This window comes from Triticum dicoccoides, chromosome 2B (assembly GCF_002162155.2).
Source record: "Triticum dicoccoides isolate Atlit2015 ecotype Zavitan chromosome 2B, WEW_v2.0, whole genome shotgun sequence".
NCBI lineage: Eukaryota > Viridiplantae > Streptophyta > Magnoliopsida > Poales > Poaceae > Triticum > Triticum dicoccoides.
This window is the reverse complement of record NC_041383.1, coordinates 180,469,599-180,486,038: the sequence shown is the minus strand read 5'-3', so window position 1 is coordinate 180,486,038 and position 16,440 is coordinate 180,469,599. Positions and strand designations below refer to the sequence as shown.

The 16,440-nt window shown below is 49.5% G+C and overlaps 1 protein-coding gene across 1 annotated transcript; it reads left to right on the top strand.

The window, feature by feature from the left end:
* The first annotated feature begins 14,133 nt into the window (after positions 1–14,133).
* LOC119362920 (leucine-rich repeat extensin-like protein 6) lies at positions 14,134–15,456 on the top strand. The gene has a single exon (XM_037628201.1). The coding sequence runs from the start codon at positions 14,176–14,178 to the stop codon at positions 15,283–15,285; it is 1,110 nt and encodes a 369-aa protein (XP_037484098.1). The 5' UTR covers positions 14,134–14,175; the 3' UTR covers positions 15,286–15,456.
* Positions 15,457–16,440: the final 984 nt, after the last annotated feature.

The following is a 16,440-nucleotide window of genomic DNA, read 5'->3' as shown; positions in this document are numbered from 1 at the left end:
TTAGGCGAGCACTGGGCTGCAGCTAAGCCCCCGAGTGAGAGGCAGACCCATCACTCGGTAGGATTTTTATCACTTAGGTGAGCACTGGGCTGCAGATAAGCCCCCGAGTGAGAGGCAGACTCGTCACTCGGTAGGATTTATATCACTTAGGTGAGCACTGGGCTGCAGCTAAGCCCCCAAGTGAGAGGTAGACTCATCACTCGATAGGATTTTTATCACTTAGGCAAGCACTGGGCTGCAGCTAAGCCCCCGAGTGAGAGGCAGACTCTTCACTCGGTAGGATTTTTATCACTTCGTCTTAGGCGAAATAGATTCGCAGCTAAGGTAATGCGTACAAAAGAAATAAACAACAATCATTCAGAAGAAGTAAATTATGTCTTTTGATATCCAAACTAAAAGGTATTTCTTATTACATCTCATCAGTCTAAATATTTAAGAATAGAAAGGGCAGAGCAGATCCGCATTCCAGGCGCGTGGCTCATCTTTATTATGTTCGACGTTGAAGAGACGGTATGCTCCATTGTGGAGCACCTTGGTGATGACGAAAGGGCCTTCCCAAGCAGGAGCGAGCTTGTGAGGTCTCTGCTGGTCCACTCGAAGAACCAGGTCTCCTTCTTGAAACGCTCGACCCCTCATGTTTCTAGCATGAAATCAACGCAAGTCTTGCTGATAAATGGTCGACCGGATCAAGGCCATCTCTCTTTCTTCTTCTAGCTAGGAGATTGACTGCATCTTGCCGAGCTTGTTCTGCTTCTTCTTCTGAGAAGATTTCGACTCGAGGTGCATTGTGGAGCAAATCACTGGGGAGCACGGCTTCAGCTCCGTAGACTAAGAAGAATGGAGTCCTTCCAGTCAACCAGTTAGGGGTTGTCCTCAACCCCCATAGTACGGATGGAAGCTCGTCGATCCAAGCTCCTGCTGCATGTTTCAGGTCACACATCAACTGAGGCTTCAATCCTTTGAGAATCAATCCATTTGCCCGCTCGGCCTGCCCATTCGACTAAGGATGAGTGACCGAAGCATAGTCGACTCTCATGCCTTGGGAGGCACAAAAGGCTTTGAACTCTTCAGAATCGAAGTTCGAGCCGTTATCCGTGATGATGCCATGCGGGACGCCATATCTGAATATAAGTTCTCTGATGAAACTCACAGCTGTGCTTGCTTCAAGGCTTTTGATGGGCTTGGCTTCGATCCATTTGGTGAACTTGTCGACTGCTACCAACACATGAGTAAATCCACTCATGCCCGTCCTCAGAGGCCCAACCATGTCCACTCCCCAGACGGCGAAAGGCCAGACGAGTGGAATTGAGCTGACGCAGGTTTATGAGACATGTTGGAGTAAAACTGGCAGCCTTCACACTTGTCCACTATTTCTTTAGCCATCTCGTTGGCCCGCGGCCGGTAAAATCTGGCTTGATATGCTTTGGCCACGATGGTCCGAGAGGACGCGTGGTGACCATAGGTCCCCGAGTGAATATCATTGAGGATCATTCGACCTTCCTCTGGCGTGATGCACTTCTCGCAAACCCCAGTTGCACTTTCTCTGAACAATTTCCCCTTTATCACAGTAAAGGCCTTAGATCGTCGGACGATCTGTCGAGCCTCTTCTTCATCCTCCGAAAGTTCTTTCCTAAGAATGTATGCAATGTACGGCACTCTCCAGTCGGGAGTGATGACCAGAACCTCCATGACTAAGTCGACCACGGCTGGGATTTCAACTTCAGTCGGATCTGTGGCACTCTTGGGCTGTGGCGACTCTTCTGTGAAGCGATCCTCCTGAACCGAAGGTGAATGAATATGCTCCAGAAACACATTGCGGGGAATGGCCTCTCTCTTTGAACCTATCTTCGTCAACTCATCTGCAGCTTGATTTTTCAATCGGGGCACATGGTGAAGTTCCAACCCCTCAAACTTCTTTTCCAGCTTCCTAACAGCATTGCAGTAACCAGTCATGGATGGACTTCTGACATCCCATTCTTTCATCGCCTGATTAACCACCAAATCTGAATCGCCATATACCATGAGGCGGCGGACGCCGAGTGAAATGGCCATACGCAACCCATATAAAAGTGCTTCGTATTCTGCTTCGTTATTGGAGGAATCAAAATGAATCTGGAGAACATAGTTGAGCTTGTCTCCATGGGGGGACACCAATACTACTCCAGCACCTGATCCGTTTAGCATCTTGGAGCCATCGAAGAACATAGTCCAATGTTCCGAGTGAACTTGAGTCGGTAGTTGCTGCTCAATCCACTCGGCAAGGAAATCCGCGATTGCTTGGGACTTGATAGCTTTCTTTGCCTCAAACTTGATGTCCAGTGGAAGGAGTTCAATCGCCCATTTTGCTACTCGACCAGTTGCATCTTTGTTATTCAGAATCTCAGACAACAGTGCATCACTAACGACTGTAATAGAGTGATCAAAGAAGTAATGTGCAACCTTCTTCATGGTCATGTAAATTCCATAGGCAAGCTTCAGATAATGAGGATATCGTTGCTTGGACGGAATCAAAACTTCAGAGAGATAATAAACTAGGCGTTGAACTTTGTAAGCTTTTCCTTCGGGGGAGAGGGAAGTGATCTTTCGGGCAGGCCTGATTGATATGCTTAAAATCAATGCACATGCGAAGTGAATCGTCCTACTTGGGGACCATGACGACATTGGCAAGCCACTCAGAGTGGTACATTTCACGGATGAACTCTACTGCCAACAGTCGAGTCACTTCTTCGCCGATTGCTTTTCTCTTCTGAACAGCGGACCGCCGAAAGTGCTCTTTGACGGGTTTTACTTTGGGGTCAACACACAAACGGTGCTTAGCCAGTTCTGTGGGTACACCTGGCATGTCAGAGGGTTTCCATGCGAAGATGTCCCAGTTCTCATGGGGGAACTGGATGAGCGCTTCTTCCTATTTGCTGTCGAGCGTTGTTGATATATGAGTCGGGGCAGCATTGGGGTCGGTCGGGTGAATATGAATCGGCTTCGTTTCGCCAGTCGAGTGGAATGCAGAGTCTGTAGCAGGCTTCTTGGCTCGGAGCAAATCACTCGGATCTGCACTCTTCTGACACTCCTGGAATTCAACCGCCGCCATTTGTGCATCGGCGATTTTGGAACCTTTCTAGAAACATTCTTCTGCTTTCTGTTGATTGCCAGTGACTGTGATCACACCTTTGGGGCCAGGCATCTTCCGCTTGAGGTACACATAACACGGTCGAGCCATGAAACGTGCGTATGCCGGCCTCCCTAGGATGGCGTGTTAAGCACTCTGGAAATCCACGACTTCAAATGTCAACTTTTCTTTCTGGTAATGCTTGGAGTCACCGAAAACCACGTTGAGAGTGATCCCGGGGATAATGCCGTGAAAGCTCATGTTGCTCTCGCTAAGTTTGGTCATCGGGATGCCCATCCCCTTCAAGGTTTCAGCATACAGGATATTCAGGCCGCTACCTCCATCCATCAGCACTTTAGTCAGTCGAGTGCCACCAACCACTGGGTCGACCACCAGCGCTTGCCTCCCGGGGGTGACTACGCGAGCAGGATGGTCTGACTGGTCGAATGTGATGGCTGTCTGGGACCATTTCAGGTACATGGTTGTCGTCGCCGGAGCAACCATATTCACCTCTCTGTTGATGACCTTCAACCGACTCTTGCGCTCAACATCAGCAAAAATCATGAGAGTGGAATTGACCTTGGGGTAACCGTCATCTTCCTCTTCCTCCTCATCTTTGTCCGACTCCTTGTCCTTCTCATTGGGTTGTTTCTCCCGGAACTGTTGGATCAGGAGTCGACATTGTCGAGTGGTATGCTTTGGGTAAATCAGATTACCTTTCTCATCTTTCTTCATGTGGATGTGACACTGCAAATCCAGCACATCATTTCCTGCTTGATCCTTTACCTTCTTAGGAGGCCAAGGCCCCTTAGTTTTCCCTTAAACTTTCCTTGAGCCACTGCTGCAATCTCACCAGGTGCCGCTGACTCGGCTTTACGCTTTTGTTTCCGACTGGAACCACCTCCACCAGCCTCTTGGCCGACTGGTTTACTCTTCCCGCTATGGAGTTGATCCTCTTCTTCTCCGTTAGCATACCGGGTGGCTATCTCCATCATCCAGGTCAGAGTCATATCCCCAGTCCGACTGAACTTCAGAACCAACTCTCGATACTTGACGCCTTGCTTAAACGCACATCGCATGATGCTCTGATACATTCTCCACGGTGTGATGCAAAGTGGTCCACCTCTAAATGAATTCCCTCAAAGTCTCATTCGGCTTCTGCACACAATGCTGCAACTCGGGAAGCCCTGCTGGCCGCTTGCACGTTCCCTCGAAGGTTCTTACAAACACTCGAGATAGCTCCTCCCAACTATGTATACTGTCCGGGGACAACTGAGTCAACCATGCTCGGGCCGACCCTTCCAACATAAGAGGGAGATGCTTCATTGCTATCTCATCATTTCCGCGTCCAATTTGCACAGCCACTCGGTAATCTTCAAGCCAAGTTTCAGGCTTGGATTCTCCAGTGAACTTACTGACTCCTGTTGCCAATCTGAAGTTGGGAGGAATCACTGCTGCCCTCATGGCTCTGCTGAAACACTCTAGGCCTGAAACATGTAATTTGCTGCCACTCGGACGATCTCTGCCCAGGTCTTCTCTGTGTGTTCTATTCTGGTCGACCAGGCCTTGGATGAGAATGGATCTCACATCGAAGCCCAGCTCCCTTGGGTCGACTGGAGCTCTGCGCTCGTCCATGTGACGGTGCCTGTCATCATTCTGCCGAGGCACGTACGACGCACTCCTCGGAGGAGGCGTTGGCACTCGACAACGATTGTCGTGGTCGAACTGACGATCATACAGCCCACGGCATTCACGCCACGGGGGCGATCTTGGGCTATGGGCCGACTAAATTGTATCTGCTACCACGGATCTGCTGTGTATCCTATTCCGCGACTGAGACACCACAGAATTCTGTTCTCCTGCTGCTCGGAGAAGAGGCCGGATCTGCTCCAACCCTCGGCCAGCCTCTGACTGGGAAGGTTGAATCGACTCTGCAATTCGGGCCGTAGCAGTGAGGTTCTGAATCGGACTATGGTATACCTTAGGTGGAGGCGGGAAAAGTTGCCGTCAACTGGACTCGGGAACTTGTTCTCGGGCTCGCTCGTCGAGAGCGCGCTGCAAGTTCTCCAATCGAGTGCGCTCAGCCAAATTAGCCAAGTGCGCCTCCTCCAAGGCCCGAGCCTCGGGAGTTTCTCCAGCGATGGGCGTGTGAAGTGCGTCCATGTTGCAACGACGAAAATCCTCTCTCTGCTGCGAAGAGAGAGGTTCAGGATGATACTCCTTGTGGACCTGTGATGGATCGCCGCTAGCCTCTTTGCCATCTTCGCGGCGAAAGCCAGGTGGGCCACGCGGACCATCGACCATCAGGACTTCAGCCGCAGGATCGCTGCTATCGCACTCAGATGCAGTCTCCGTGGAGCCAATCGACAGATCGAACAGGCCGTGGAGAGTTTCGTCGGGCTCGATTGCCGCGACTTGATGAGTGGCCGAACGCCGAGCCACCACATGCTTCACCCACCGCTGAAGCCGCGACCGACCAGATCGCTTGCAGCGGCGAACAGCAGGGAGGGAAGATGTCATCGGAGCCGACTGATACTGAGTCGACGGCTGCCGAAGAAGGACGCCACGAATGCACGTGCGAAAGTACGTTGCCCCTCAGACAGGGAGCGCCTCAAGGTCGAGCGGAGATTCCTGAAGCCACGCCGAGTCGTCGGCAACGAAAACGAGCGCACCGAGACAGATCTAGCGGTCCTCAACCAACTCGCCGTCGGAAACCATGATGATGATCGGAAAAGCTTGCAACTTCATCAATAAGTCGCTAAGACACCTGCCCCATGGTGGGCGCCAACTATCGTGGTTCTAAGTCTGACAGTAGAAAGGGGGGGTAGGTATGGAGAGGCAAGATCTTAGCTATGGCGAAGGTGTACACACGAGGTTTATGAGTTCAGGCCCTTCTCGGAGGAAGTAATACCCCTACATCTCGGTGCCCGGAGGCGGTCGATTGGATTATGTGTGTTGTATTATAGGGGGTGTGAACCCTTCTCCTAGAGGAGGGGTGGCTTATATAGAGTGCGCCAGGACCCCCGCCCACCTCCATTACAAGGGGCTTAATGTACATAAAGTAAGCACGTTACTGGTAACGGCAGTCTTAAATACTCTTAATGCTCATGAAGGCTAAGGAGTGAATGCCCGGCCATTGTGTGTTCTTCCGACTCCAGGTCTTCAATATAGTCGAGTGATTCCCCATATGGTCGAGTGACGGTGGGGAATGATGGTCGAGTGATTAGGTTATTGAGTGGATTCTTGGTCTTCTTATCTTCTGGAGTAGTGACCATGGATAGGACGTGTAGGTCAGGCCTATGACCCTACCCCAGGTCTGTATCCTCATCACTCTTTTCTACATACATGCCTCAAGTTAACAATAACAAGAAAGACTCTTCCTATAGTAGTAACAATAATCATGCTAAATCCAATGTTGTTGTTTCTAGTAGTTCTCTTGATTTCACTAATGATTCTCTTAGCCAAGTTACACTTGAGCAAGAAAATAGCTTATGGAAGGGAATTATAGAGAAAGGTGTTTACAAGAGCCTTGCCGAGAGTAAGCAATTCGAGGAAATTGTACGCAAGCAAGGAAGGCACTGGGAGAACCAAGGTGTTGGTTTTGAACCAATGTTCAATGCCAATGGAGTTGAGTGGGAAGAAGATCAATACCCCAAGACGAAGTTTGTTCCTCAACAAGAGAAGTATGATCCTACTTCTTTCAAAGGGACACAAGCTCAAGATGATCTTCCACCACAAGACCACAAACACAAAGGCAAGGACAAGCTTCAAGAGGAGATTGATGAATTTGAAGAAGCCCCTAAGGCCTTGGTCAAGTGGGTTCCCAAGACTACGTCAAGTTCTACTTCATCGAGTACAACTACAACTCCAAGGATTCCCATCAAGATGATATGGATCCCGAAGAAGAAGAACTAGAGAGTTCTTGAGGGTGACTTCGCCAACATATTTCATTCTTATCATTTTGGCAAGGACAAGTGGAATCAACTTCCACATCTTGCACTAGTTCAAGGAGTCACAAACCCTCTTGTTGGTAAGACAAGGGACAAGGTAACCTAATGCTTTCATGGACATCATCTTGTGTGTGCATCACTCTATGTCTATGGATATCCTTGTTTGTTCCTTGTGGGACTAACCCGTGTAGGTATTGAAAGTGCAACTCACTCCAAAAGGATTGCTCCAAATGATCTACATCAACGTTGAGCATCCACATCTTCAACACCTACATGAAGTCATCAACGACAAACCCAAGTTTAGTTCATCCCTCTTAGGGGGGATCTCACATCTAGGGGGAGCTTTACTCTAAGAATTGAGTCAAAGCAACTCTAATGGTGTGAACACAACAATGCTTTATGTAAAAGTGGTAACCCCACTTGTGCTTAAAACGATGAGTATGACCTATGATCAAATGTTCTCATTTCACTCCTAAGTCAATATACTCATATATATATGACCTAGTCATCGCCAATTGCTTAATAGATGCTAGAATGGTTGTGCATGCTTTGACACATATTTCATTTGCCATTTTATTGTGTGAGCATGTTGGTTGCATAATTTACTCATTTGAGGACATCCACTTGTAGTTTTGATTGTTTGGTTTCTTTTATTTTTGCCAAGTGGATGGACAAGAATGCCTAAGAACCTTCTCTAGCTATCTATGCTTTTCTTGTCACAAACTCTATTCATGCTACATCAGAAAGTTTGATCAAGTCAGATTCCAACCACTCTGTGTGAGGAGCACTCGGAGTCCCCGATTCATCATAGACTTCAAACTTCCAAAACCTCTTTGTGTGTTTCGGTCTGACCGATCCATCCATTTCGGTCATACCGAGATCACTAAGTTGATCTAGGTTTTCAATCTCGGTGCAACCGATTTGAACTTTTCGGTCACACCGAGTTGCAGTAACTGCTTGCAGTTATGCATCTTGGTGCCACCGAGTTGTTCCACTCGGTCACACCGACAGGGTCAGGCTATATTTCCCCCCGGGCCAAAATTTGGAAATTTTTCTGAACCTCTTCGCCCGCGCACAGCCTGCTCTGCCTCCTCGGGTCTCCAGATTGTCCTCCTTGTCACCAGTGACCTCCAGCCACTGGTCTCCGCTGCCGTCAACGGGATTCTACTCTGCTATTGCCGCTGTAGCAAGTCCATTGCCGCATTAGGGTATGGATTTGAATCTTTGTGCTATTCCCAACTCCGATTCCTAGCACATTGCGTTGCCATGTATCTTGCCATGATTGAGATCTTCATATCCAGCGAAATCACTCCGTAGATTAGTTTTGGATTGAAAATTTAGGGTTAGGTTTCCGCGGAACTCATCTTGGACCGACCAAGTTGTAGACATCGGTCCCACCAATTTGGCTTAGGCCAGTGCACATGTGATTCTCGGTCTGACCGAGAATTGCAAATAGGTGTGACCAAGTTCAGGACTTTGTGAAACCCTAGCAGTCTCGGTGCCACCAAACTGTGATTCGGTCTGACCGAGTTCACTAGTTTAGGTTCCAAAAGCTGCTTCGATATCACCGAGTTTACAAATTGGTAGCTCCGAAATTCTTTCTGTGGAAAACTAAATCTAAGTTTTTGACTCAATCTTTTGCAAAAACCTCTGTGCTTTGTGATGCTCATCCCTTCTACCTCATCTATTTCTATTCACAGGGTCTGCTGTCAGAGTTTGCACCATGTCAGATCAGAGTGACAGTTAGAATAAGTCTGAGGAGCAAGTTAAGATGAGTGAGGGCGTTAGTCCCTCTAGCAGCTATGATGATGGCAGCAGGAGCACACCCAGCAACTTGCCAAAGGCAGCCACCAGGGCCAGAAAGAAGAAGACCTCAGATTCCGAGGATGAGGACTATGTGGCTGCAGAGGATGAGGCCACCTCCAAGAAGAAGGTGCTGAAGAAGGAATATAGCTCAGTTGCATCCACTAAGCCAGGAATGCAGAACAAGGCACCTGCAAGGAGGATTCCCACTTCCAAACCTAGCAATGTTGGCACTGGTGAAACCATGAAGTTCACCATTGAGTCTGAAGATGAAGCTGCTGGCCAAGACAAGAAAAGGAAGAGAGTCAAAACCACTACAGCCAAGGTACTTGACAAGCCCTCTATGAGGAGAGACTCTGAAGATGAAGAGGAAGAGGTTGCTGCACCAGCACCTAAAGCTCAAAAGCCGATGGGAGATGCTATAAGGTTAGGGGCTGCTCCATCTAAGCCCAAAGATGCTCCCAAGGCTGCTGCTCCTAAGCCCAAGTCTGCACCCAAGAGGAACACCAGGAGTATTCCAGCTGCAGAAAAGAACAAGGCCCCAGTGCCTGAAGCTGCTAATGAAGAAGATGAAGACTCACTTGTCCTGAGAAAGTTGAAGCCCAAGATCCCAGATCATAATGATGCTCACCCAGTTGCAGAAGACATGAAGCTCAGGAAGGATGCATGTCTTAGACAGTGGAGACTGACTGACCCCTATGCTGTCAAGAGAAGAACTTCTGTGGACTACAAGTTCCATACTAAGGAACAACGGGATTTCTATGAGACAGTGCTGCTTGACAAGAAGCCCATAGTTTGTGATATGAGATGGGTTGACTGGGACTATATCAAGAAGAATGAAGAGGACTAACCTGGAGTTTATGACAGTTTCAAGTCTTGTGGAGTAGTAGACTTTGTTGGGCAGAAGCTCACAAAGTGGAAAGAGCTCATTATGCAGTTCTACTCCACAACTCATTTCTACCCAGATCGAAGGATAGTCTGGATGTCTGAGGGTACAAGGTACCAATCAACAGTTGAAGAATGGTCTGAATTGATCAATGCTCCAAAGGAGAATGAGGATGACTTGGATGTCTATGCCAAGAAGAAGAAAGATCACAACTCCATGGCTCACATGTACAGAGAGATCCCAGATGCTGCACTAGAGACACACAAGTTTGGATCAGTACATTATCTGTTGTTAGGACTGCCCACTATCAACTGGATTTTAAGGCACACTTTGCTGACCAAGTCAGGTGATCACAAGATGATCAGAGGCCATGCAATTAACTTGCTTCATATATTTGATGTGCCTCAGAAGTTCAAAGTCATGATCCTGATTGTGGAAACAATCAAAAGGAATGTTGCTGATCAGAAGAGGAGTTGTGGGTATGCCCCACAGATTCAAGAGCTTATAAACTCCAAGATGGGCACTGGCACATATCTCTTGGAGAAGGAACACCTGCCCATCTACCCTGACTTTGAGGACAACACTGTTGTGATGGATGAAAATGAACCATCATCTATGCAAGCACAAGAGAAGAAGGAGAAGGCAAGGGCTGAGAAAGCTGCAAAGATGCCAACTGCTGAAGAAGCATCTCAGATTTTCCTGAAGAGCAAGCAAGATCAGCTTGGCTACTTGATTGCCTCCACTCTAAGGATTGAGAAGGGCTTGGCCACCCTGACTTAAAACCAGGAGAGCTTGGAGAGGATCATAGAGCAGAAATTTTATGCTCTTGATGTTAAAGTGACTGAGATCCAAACTGCAGTTGAGCAACTTCAGGAGGATGTGGAGGAGAAGAAGGGCAAGTCAACTACTGATGCTTTTGCTAGAGTGCCCAGAGGACAAAGATCTGCTGCAATGTCTGTTCCAGACACCAGAGCTACATCATCTGCATCAGCTACAACTTCAGTGCATCCAGCTCCAGCACCCTCTCCACCAGCTCCAGCTACATCAACAGAGGTCTTCGTCCAAGGAGCCATCTCTACACCATCACATGAAGACCAAGCCTGAGAGTCGTTTAGCACTATGCATTTTTTATGAACTTTTTGGTAACTTGTTGCCAAAGGGAGAGAAAATGTATAGATCATAGGCTTCGAGAGAGAGTGTTGCTTTTGGTCTCTCTTTTCTTTTTGGTGGTTGAACCTCGTTATTTGCTTGTTTGCTTGATACTCTATGCCTTGTGTGAGATACTTGGATGATCATGTGTTTGATCATATGCTACCTTAATGCTTGTTGGATGACATTATCTCTTATATTCTCATATGATCATTCACTTTGCTTGGTGATGAGTGCATGTATTTAATTATTATCATTTTGAGCGCTCCACCAAGATGTATGTGACATGGAAGAGTGACCCATGATCCTAACTCATTGTGCGTTTGCAGTCCAAAGCAAATTTTAAATAATGCACAAATTTAGGGCGAGCTCTTACTTTTCACATACTTCTCAAAGCGACAATGTTTTTCAATCTTATTATCTTTTGTCGAAGCTTCGATCTATATGTTGTCATCAATTACTAAAAAGGGGGAGATTGAAAGTGCAACTATCCCTGGGTGGTTTTGGTAATTCCTAACAACATATATCTCATTGAGCTACTGCTACTTCAAGATAAATGTTTCAGGAAAGCTCAGTGATTGGCATGGCATGGATGAGAAAAGTGGATCCCTCAAAATGCTAAGGACAAAAGGATTGGCTCAAGTTCAAAGCTTAAGACTCTACATTTTCTATTTTAGTGATACAAGATCACATTGAGTCTATAGGAAAAGCCAATACTATCAAGGAGGGATGAGGTGTTGCTTAATGGATTTCTTGCTCAAAATGCTTAGTGATATGCTCCAAAGCCCTCAACTACTTTCTCACATCCACATATGACCTAAACCATAAGTCAAACTCGGCCCTACCAATTCTTCCTATCCGGCGCCACCGAGTTCAGATGTCATAGCCACTGCCACAAACCCTAGGCAAATCGGTCTCACCGATAGGGATCTCGGTCTCACCAAGATGGGATTGTAATCTCTCTGTTTCCCTTCATAACATTTCGGTCAAACCGAGATGAGCGATCGGTCCGACCGAGATTACAATGCAAACCCTCTGTTTCCTTTTCGTAACATTTCGGTCTTACTGAGATGAGCGAATCGGTCCCATCGAGTTTGCCTGACCAACCCTCTGTGTGTCCATTACCAAAATCGGTCTCACCAAGTTTGTGTTATCGGTCTCACCGAGATTACATTATGCCCTAACCCTTATCATATCGGTCCTACCGAATTGCATGTCGGTCCCACCAAAAATCCTAACAGTCACATCATTTGCTGAATCGGTCCGACCGAGTTTCTCAATTCGGTCCCACCGAGATTGGTAAGTTGTGTGTAACGATTAGATTTTGTGTGGAGGCTATATATACCCCTCCAACCACTCTTCATTCGTGGAGAGAGCCATCAAAACATGCCTACACTTCCAACATACATTTTCTGAGAGAGAACCACCTACACTTGTGTTGAGGCCAAGATATTCCATTCCTACCATATGAAACTTGATCTCTAGCCTTCCCCAAATTGCTTTCCACTCAAATCTTCTTTCCACCAAATGCAAATCCTGTGAGAGAGAGTTGAGTGTTGGGGAGACTATCATTTGAAGCACAAGAGCAAGGAGTTCACCATCAACACACCATTTATTACTTCTTGGAGAGTGGTGTCTCCTAGATTGGCTAGGTGTCACTTGGGAGCCTTCGACAAGATTGTGGAGTTGAACCAAGGAGTTTGTAAGGGCAAGGAGATCGCCTACTTCCTGAAGATCTACCCTAGTGAGGCAAGTCCTTCGTGGGCGACGACCATGGTGGGATAGACAAGGTTGCTTCTTCGTGGACCCTTCGTGGGTGGAGCCCTCCGTGGACTCGCGCAGCCGTTACCCTTCGATCCTACAAGGGCTAAGTCATGACAGGATTCTCCCCTCGCCCCGGTCCGGTTCGACCGTCAGGTGGATGCATCGGTCAGTGAGACGGTTGCTGCAGCATGGTGGTGGTAGGCGGTCAGCGGCGGGGTGGGGTGGTGGTGGTGCCTCTCTTCTTTTGGGTGTGGGTCGATGGCGCGGGGTGCTCACGCGGTGGAGATGGCTAGGACCGGGAACTCGTGCTCGGGCGGACCATTTTGGGCCCGGGACGGGTCGAAGCTTCACTCCGGGTAGATGATGGTGGGCCTGGTCCGGGTGGTGCCCGCGGATGATGAGGACCCTCTCCTTGCAAGTATTGTGACTGTTGGTGGTGGTCGAGACATCGCGAGTTTGTTGGGTAGATCGGCATCGAAGACCATGGACTTGGCGTCGTACGAGCATGTTCGACGGCGGCCGTCGGTAGTTACGGAGTTGGGTCTTCCTGTTCCACCGGGACTGGCTGGAGACGCAGGTGTCGACACCTCCTACCATGGAGGTGTTGATCCAGACTTCGTGGCTGATGCCAGGCTAGGAGTGAAAGGAGACACCTTTTACTCCTCCGACTGTGGTTGGTGCATCATGATGTGGGCGGATGATGATGGCTTGGACATGGATGCTAGGGTGGCGGCCCCGGGTGGTGTCTGCATGTTGGCTCTTCGGCAGACAACATTGTGGCGGTGGTGACTATCTGTCTTGGCGTGTGGGCGACGGGACGACTAGATGTGGGTGGCTCGGGCGGGCGCTCTGCCTTAGCACTAGTGACGCTCCGATCCAGAACTGGGATTATTCCTCACCGAGCTTGTCCTGGTGACCTCGTAGTAGCATGGGTGAGTTGCTGAGTGAAAACTCAGCGCCTCGGCGTCAATAACGGCGACGCTTGTGGGTGCCGCTATCTTCTTGAAGATGTCGTCGTGGGTACCCTTTCTGTGACAGGGCTCCGGGTGAAGACCTTTGTTCGTTGCAGACTCGGCAGCGGTGACGATTTGCGCCGTTCTCCCTCCTAAGGGCGTTGTCGTGGAGCTTAGGTGTGCTGGGCGTAGTGTTGTGTTGTCTTTTTTGGTTGCGTAGTGTTTTGCGTATGCCGCTTATCCTCGGATCGGCTTTATAAAAGGGTTACCTCAGTATCCTGTATCATTCGTTCGTGTACCTTATTCCGTTGTTGTTTTATATATAAAACGCGGGAAAGCTAGAAAACCTCGAAAAACAAGAATACAAAAATAAAAGGTGGGAAAGCCAGCAGTCAACCTTGTAAAAGAAAACAAGAAACCCAGAACGAAATCATGACGCGCAAACTCAACCACGAAAGGAAACCGTGTCAAAGGATCGCCTCCCCCTGTATATATACTCGGTTCAACCCAGCTCAACCCAATTCACACACACCCACACACACACCCAAAGAAAGACACGCAAACATGCCGGCCACCGCCTCGCCGCCACCGCTGCTCCTTGCCGCCGCGCTCCTCCTCTCCGCCGCGTTGCTCTGCTCGGCCTGCCCCGTGCCGCTGCCGAAGCAGACGGCCGACAACAGCCCGCGTCTGCAGCGCGCGTACGTGGCGCTGCAGGCCCTCAAGCGCGCCATCACCGACGACCCCAAGAACCTGACGAGCAACTGGTGCGGCCCAGACGTGTGCGCCTACTTCGGCGTCTTCTGCGCGCCGTCCCTTGACGACCCGTGCGCGCGCGCCGTGGCCGGCGTCGACCTCAATCACGGCGACCTCGCCGGCACGCTGCCGTTCGAGCTCGGCCACCTCACTGACCTCGCCGTCCTCCACCTCAACTCCAACCGCTTCGCCGGGGGGCTCCCGGACTCCCTCCCCAAGCTCTCCCTCCTCCACGAGCTCGACGTCAGCAACAACCGCCTCTCCGGCGGCTTCCCGCAGCACATCCTCTGCCTCCCCAACGTCAAGTACGTGGACATCAGGTTCAACAACCTGTGCGGCCCCGTGCCCCCGGCCATCTTCGACAAGAAGATCGACGCGCTCTTCATCAACGACAACAACTTCGACTTCGAGCTGCCGGAAAACTTTGGCAACTCCCCCGCCTCGGTCATCGTGCTCGCCAACCTCCGCCTCCGTGGCTGCATCCCCGCCAGCGTGGGGCGCATGGGGGGCACGCTCAACGAGCTCGTCATGCTCAACTCCGGCATCCGGTCCTGCATCCCGCCGGAGATCGGGTGGCTGCGCGAGCTCACCGTGCTGGACGTGAGCTTTAACCAGCTCCAGGGCACGCTGCCGGAGTCCATGGCAGGGATGCACGCGCTGGAGCAGCTCGACGTCGCGCACAACGAGCTCGCCGGGCACATCCCGGAGGGCATCTGCGCGCTGCCACGGCTGGCCAACTTCACCTACTCGTACAACTACTTCTGCGGCGAGCCGGAGCGGTGCATGGCGCTTCGGCGCAACGACGACCGGCAGAACTGCATCGCCGGCCGTCCGGACCAGCGGCCGGCGGACCAGTGCCTCGCGTTCCTACACCGCCCGCCGGTGCACTGCGACGGCCACGGCTGCTTGGCGCAACACTAGTGGAAATCATTCATTTGGTGGTGTAAAATGGGCGGAGATTTCAATCATCGTATATACATACATATATGAACACACTGTAACTTTTATTTTTTTACAGAGAGGATGGTAATAATGGAATTTGTAGACATACATGATACTACATTATTGATTGTTTTGCGGGTACATACATTATTATTGCCGGCTGTCCGATGATTATTCCATTCTTTCTTGTGCGACAGCTAGTCCTAGCTAGCATCTTGTTGGTGGAGAGATTATTACTTGGTGTATTCTTTTTGGTGGTGGTGGCATCATCATGCATGCATGCATGCAAGGATGAAAAAGGGGAATTAACTGTAGAATGTGTGGCTTCCTTCCTTTCCTTGGCTTGAAAGGGAGTTAACCAAGGTGTTAAAGAGGCTGTCCTCTCCAAGTCCAATGATGAAGGGATGAGCAGGGGAGGAGGCATGGTCAAGGATGAGATGATAACGACAGTATTTGCATTTCCAGTTGGAGAAGAATCAATGCCATGCGAATCTGATAAGGATTGGGTGAAAAGAAAGCCTAGGTGGATGGGATTGGCCCAAATTGAATAAACAAATAAAATTAATAAACTAAATAAAAGAAGCAGCTGGTCATGGGTTCCAGCTGCAAAGAGGGGATCGTCTTGACTGGCTCCAGCTTAGGAGTAGTACATTGAGGCTGATACAGATACAGCCTAGATGCCGCATTTATCAAGTACTGTTAGGTGAGTGGGTGTGTGCTAAAACAGGATAAGCAAAGCTATGCTTTCCAAATTTCGAGCCAGGCCCATGTTATGTATGCACATACGCCCAGCAGAACACGGCACCGGGATAGGGTTGACGGCGATGACGACGACGACGGCGACGGACAACAAATTTGAACGTGGGGTGTGGAAACTTCCTCCTTGACACACAAGACAGACTGGCAGCAGCAAAGGAGCCGGCCGGTCAAGAAGCGGACAAAGGTGACCAGACGACTCGTGGAAGGTGACCAAATGGAAACGGTATCTGCCTGCCCTGCCCTGCCCCGCCCTGCCAGCCGTTTGCCACTTTGTTTTTGTTGGGAAATCAAAACAAATGCAAAGTCGGGATCGCTGTTGGTTAGCATCCTCATCAACTTGTTTTAGGGAGAGATCCAATCCAATCCAATCATGCT

Coding starts and splice junctions, on each gene's coding strand:
- LOC119362920 (XM_037628201.1), top strand. CDS start 14,176: ATGCCGGCCACCGCCTCGCCGCCACCGCTGCTCCTTGCCGCCGCGCTC.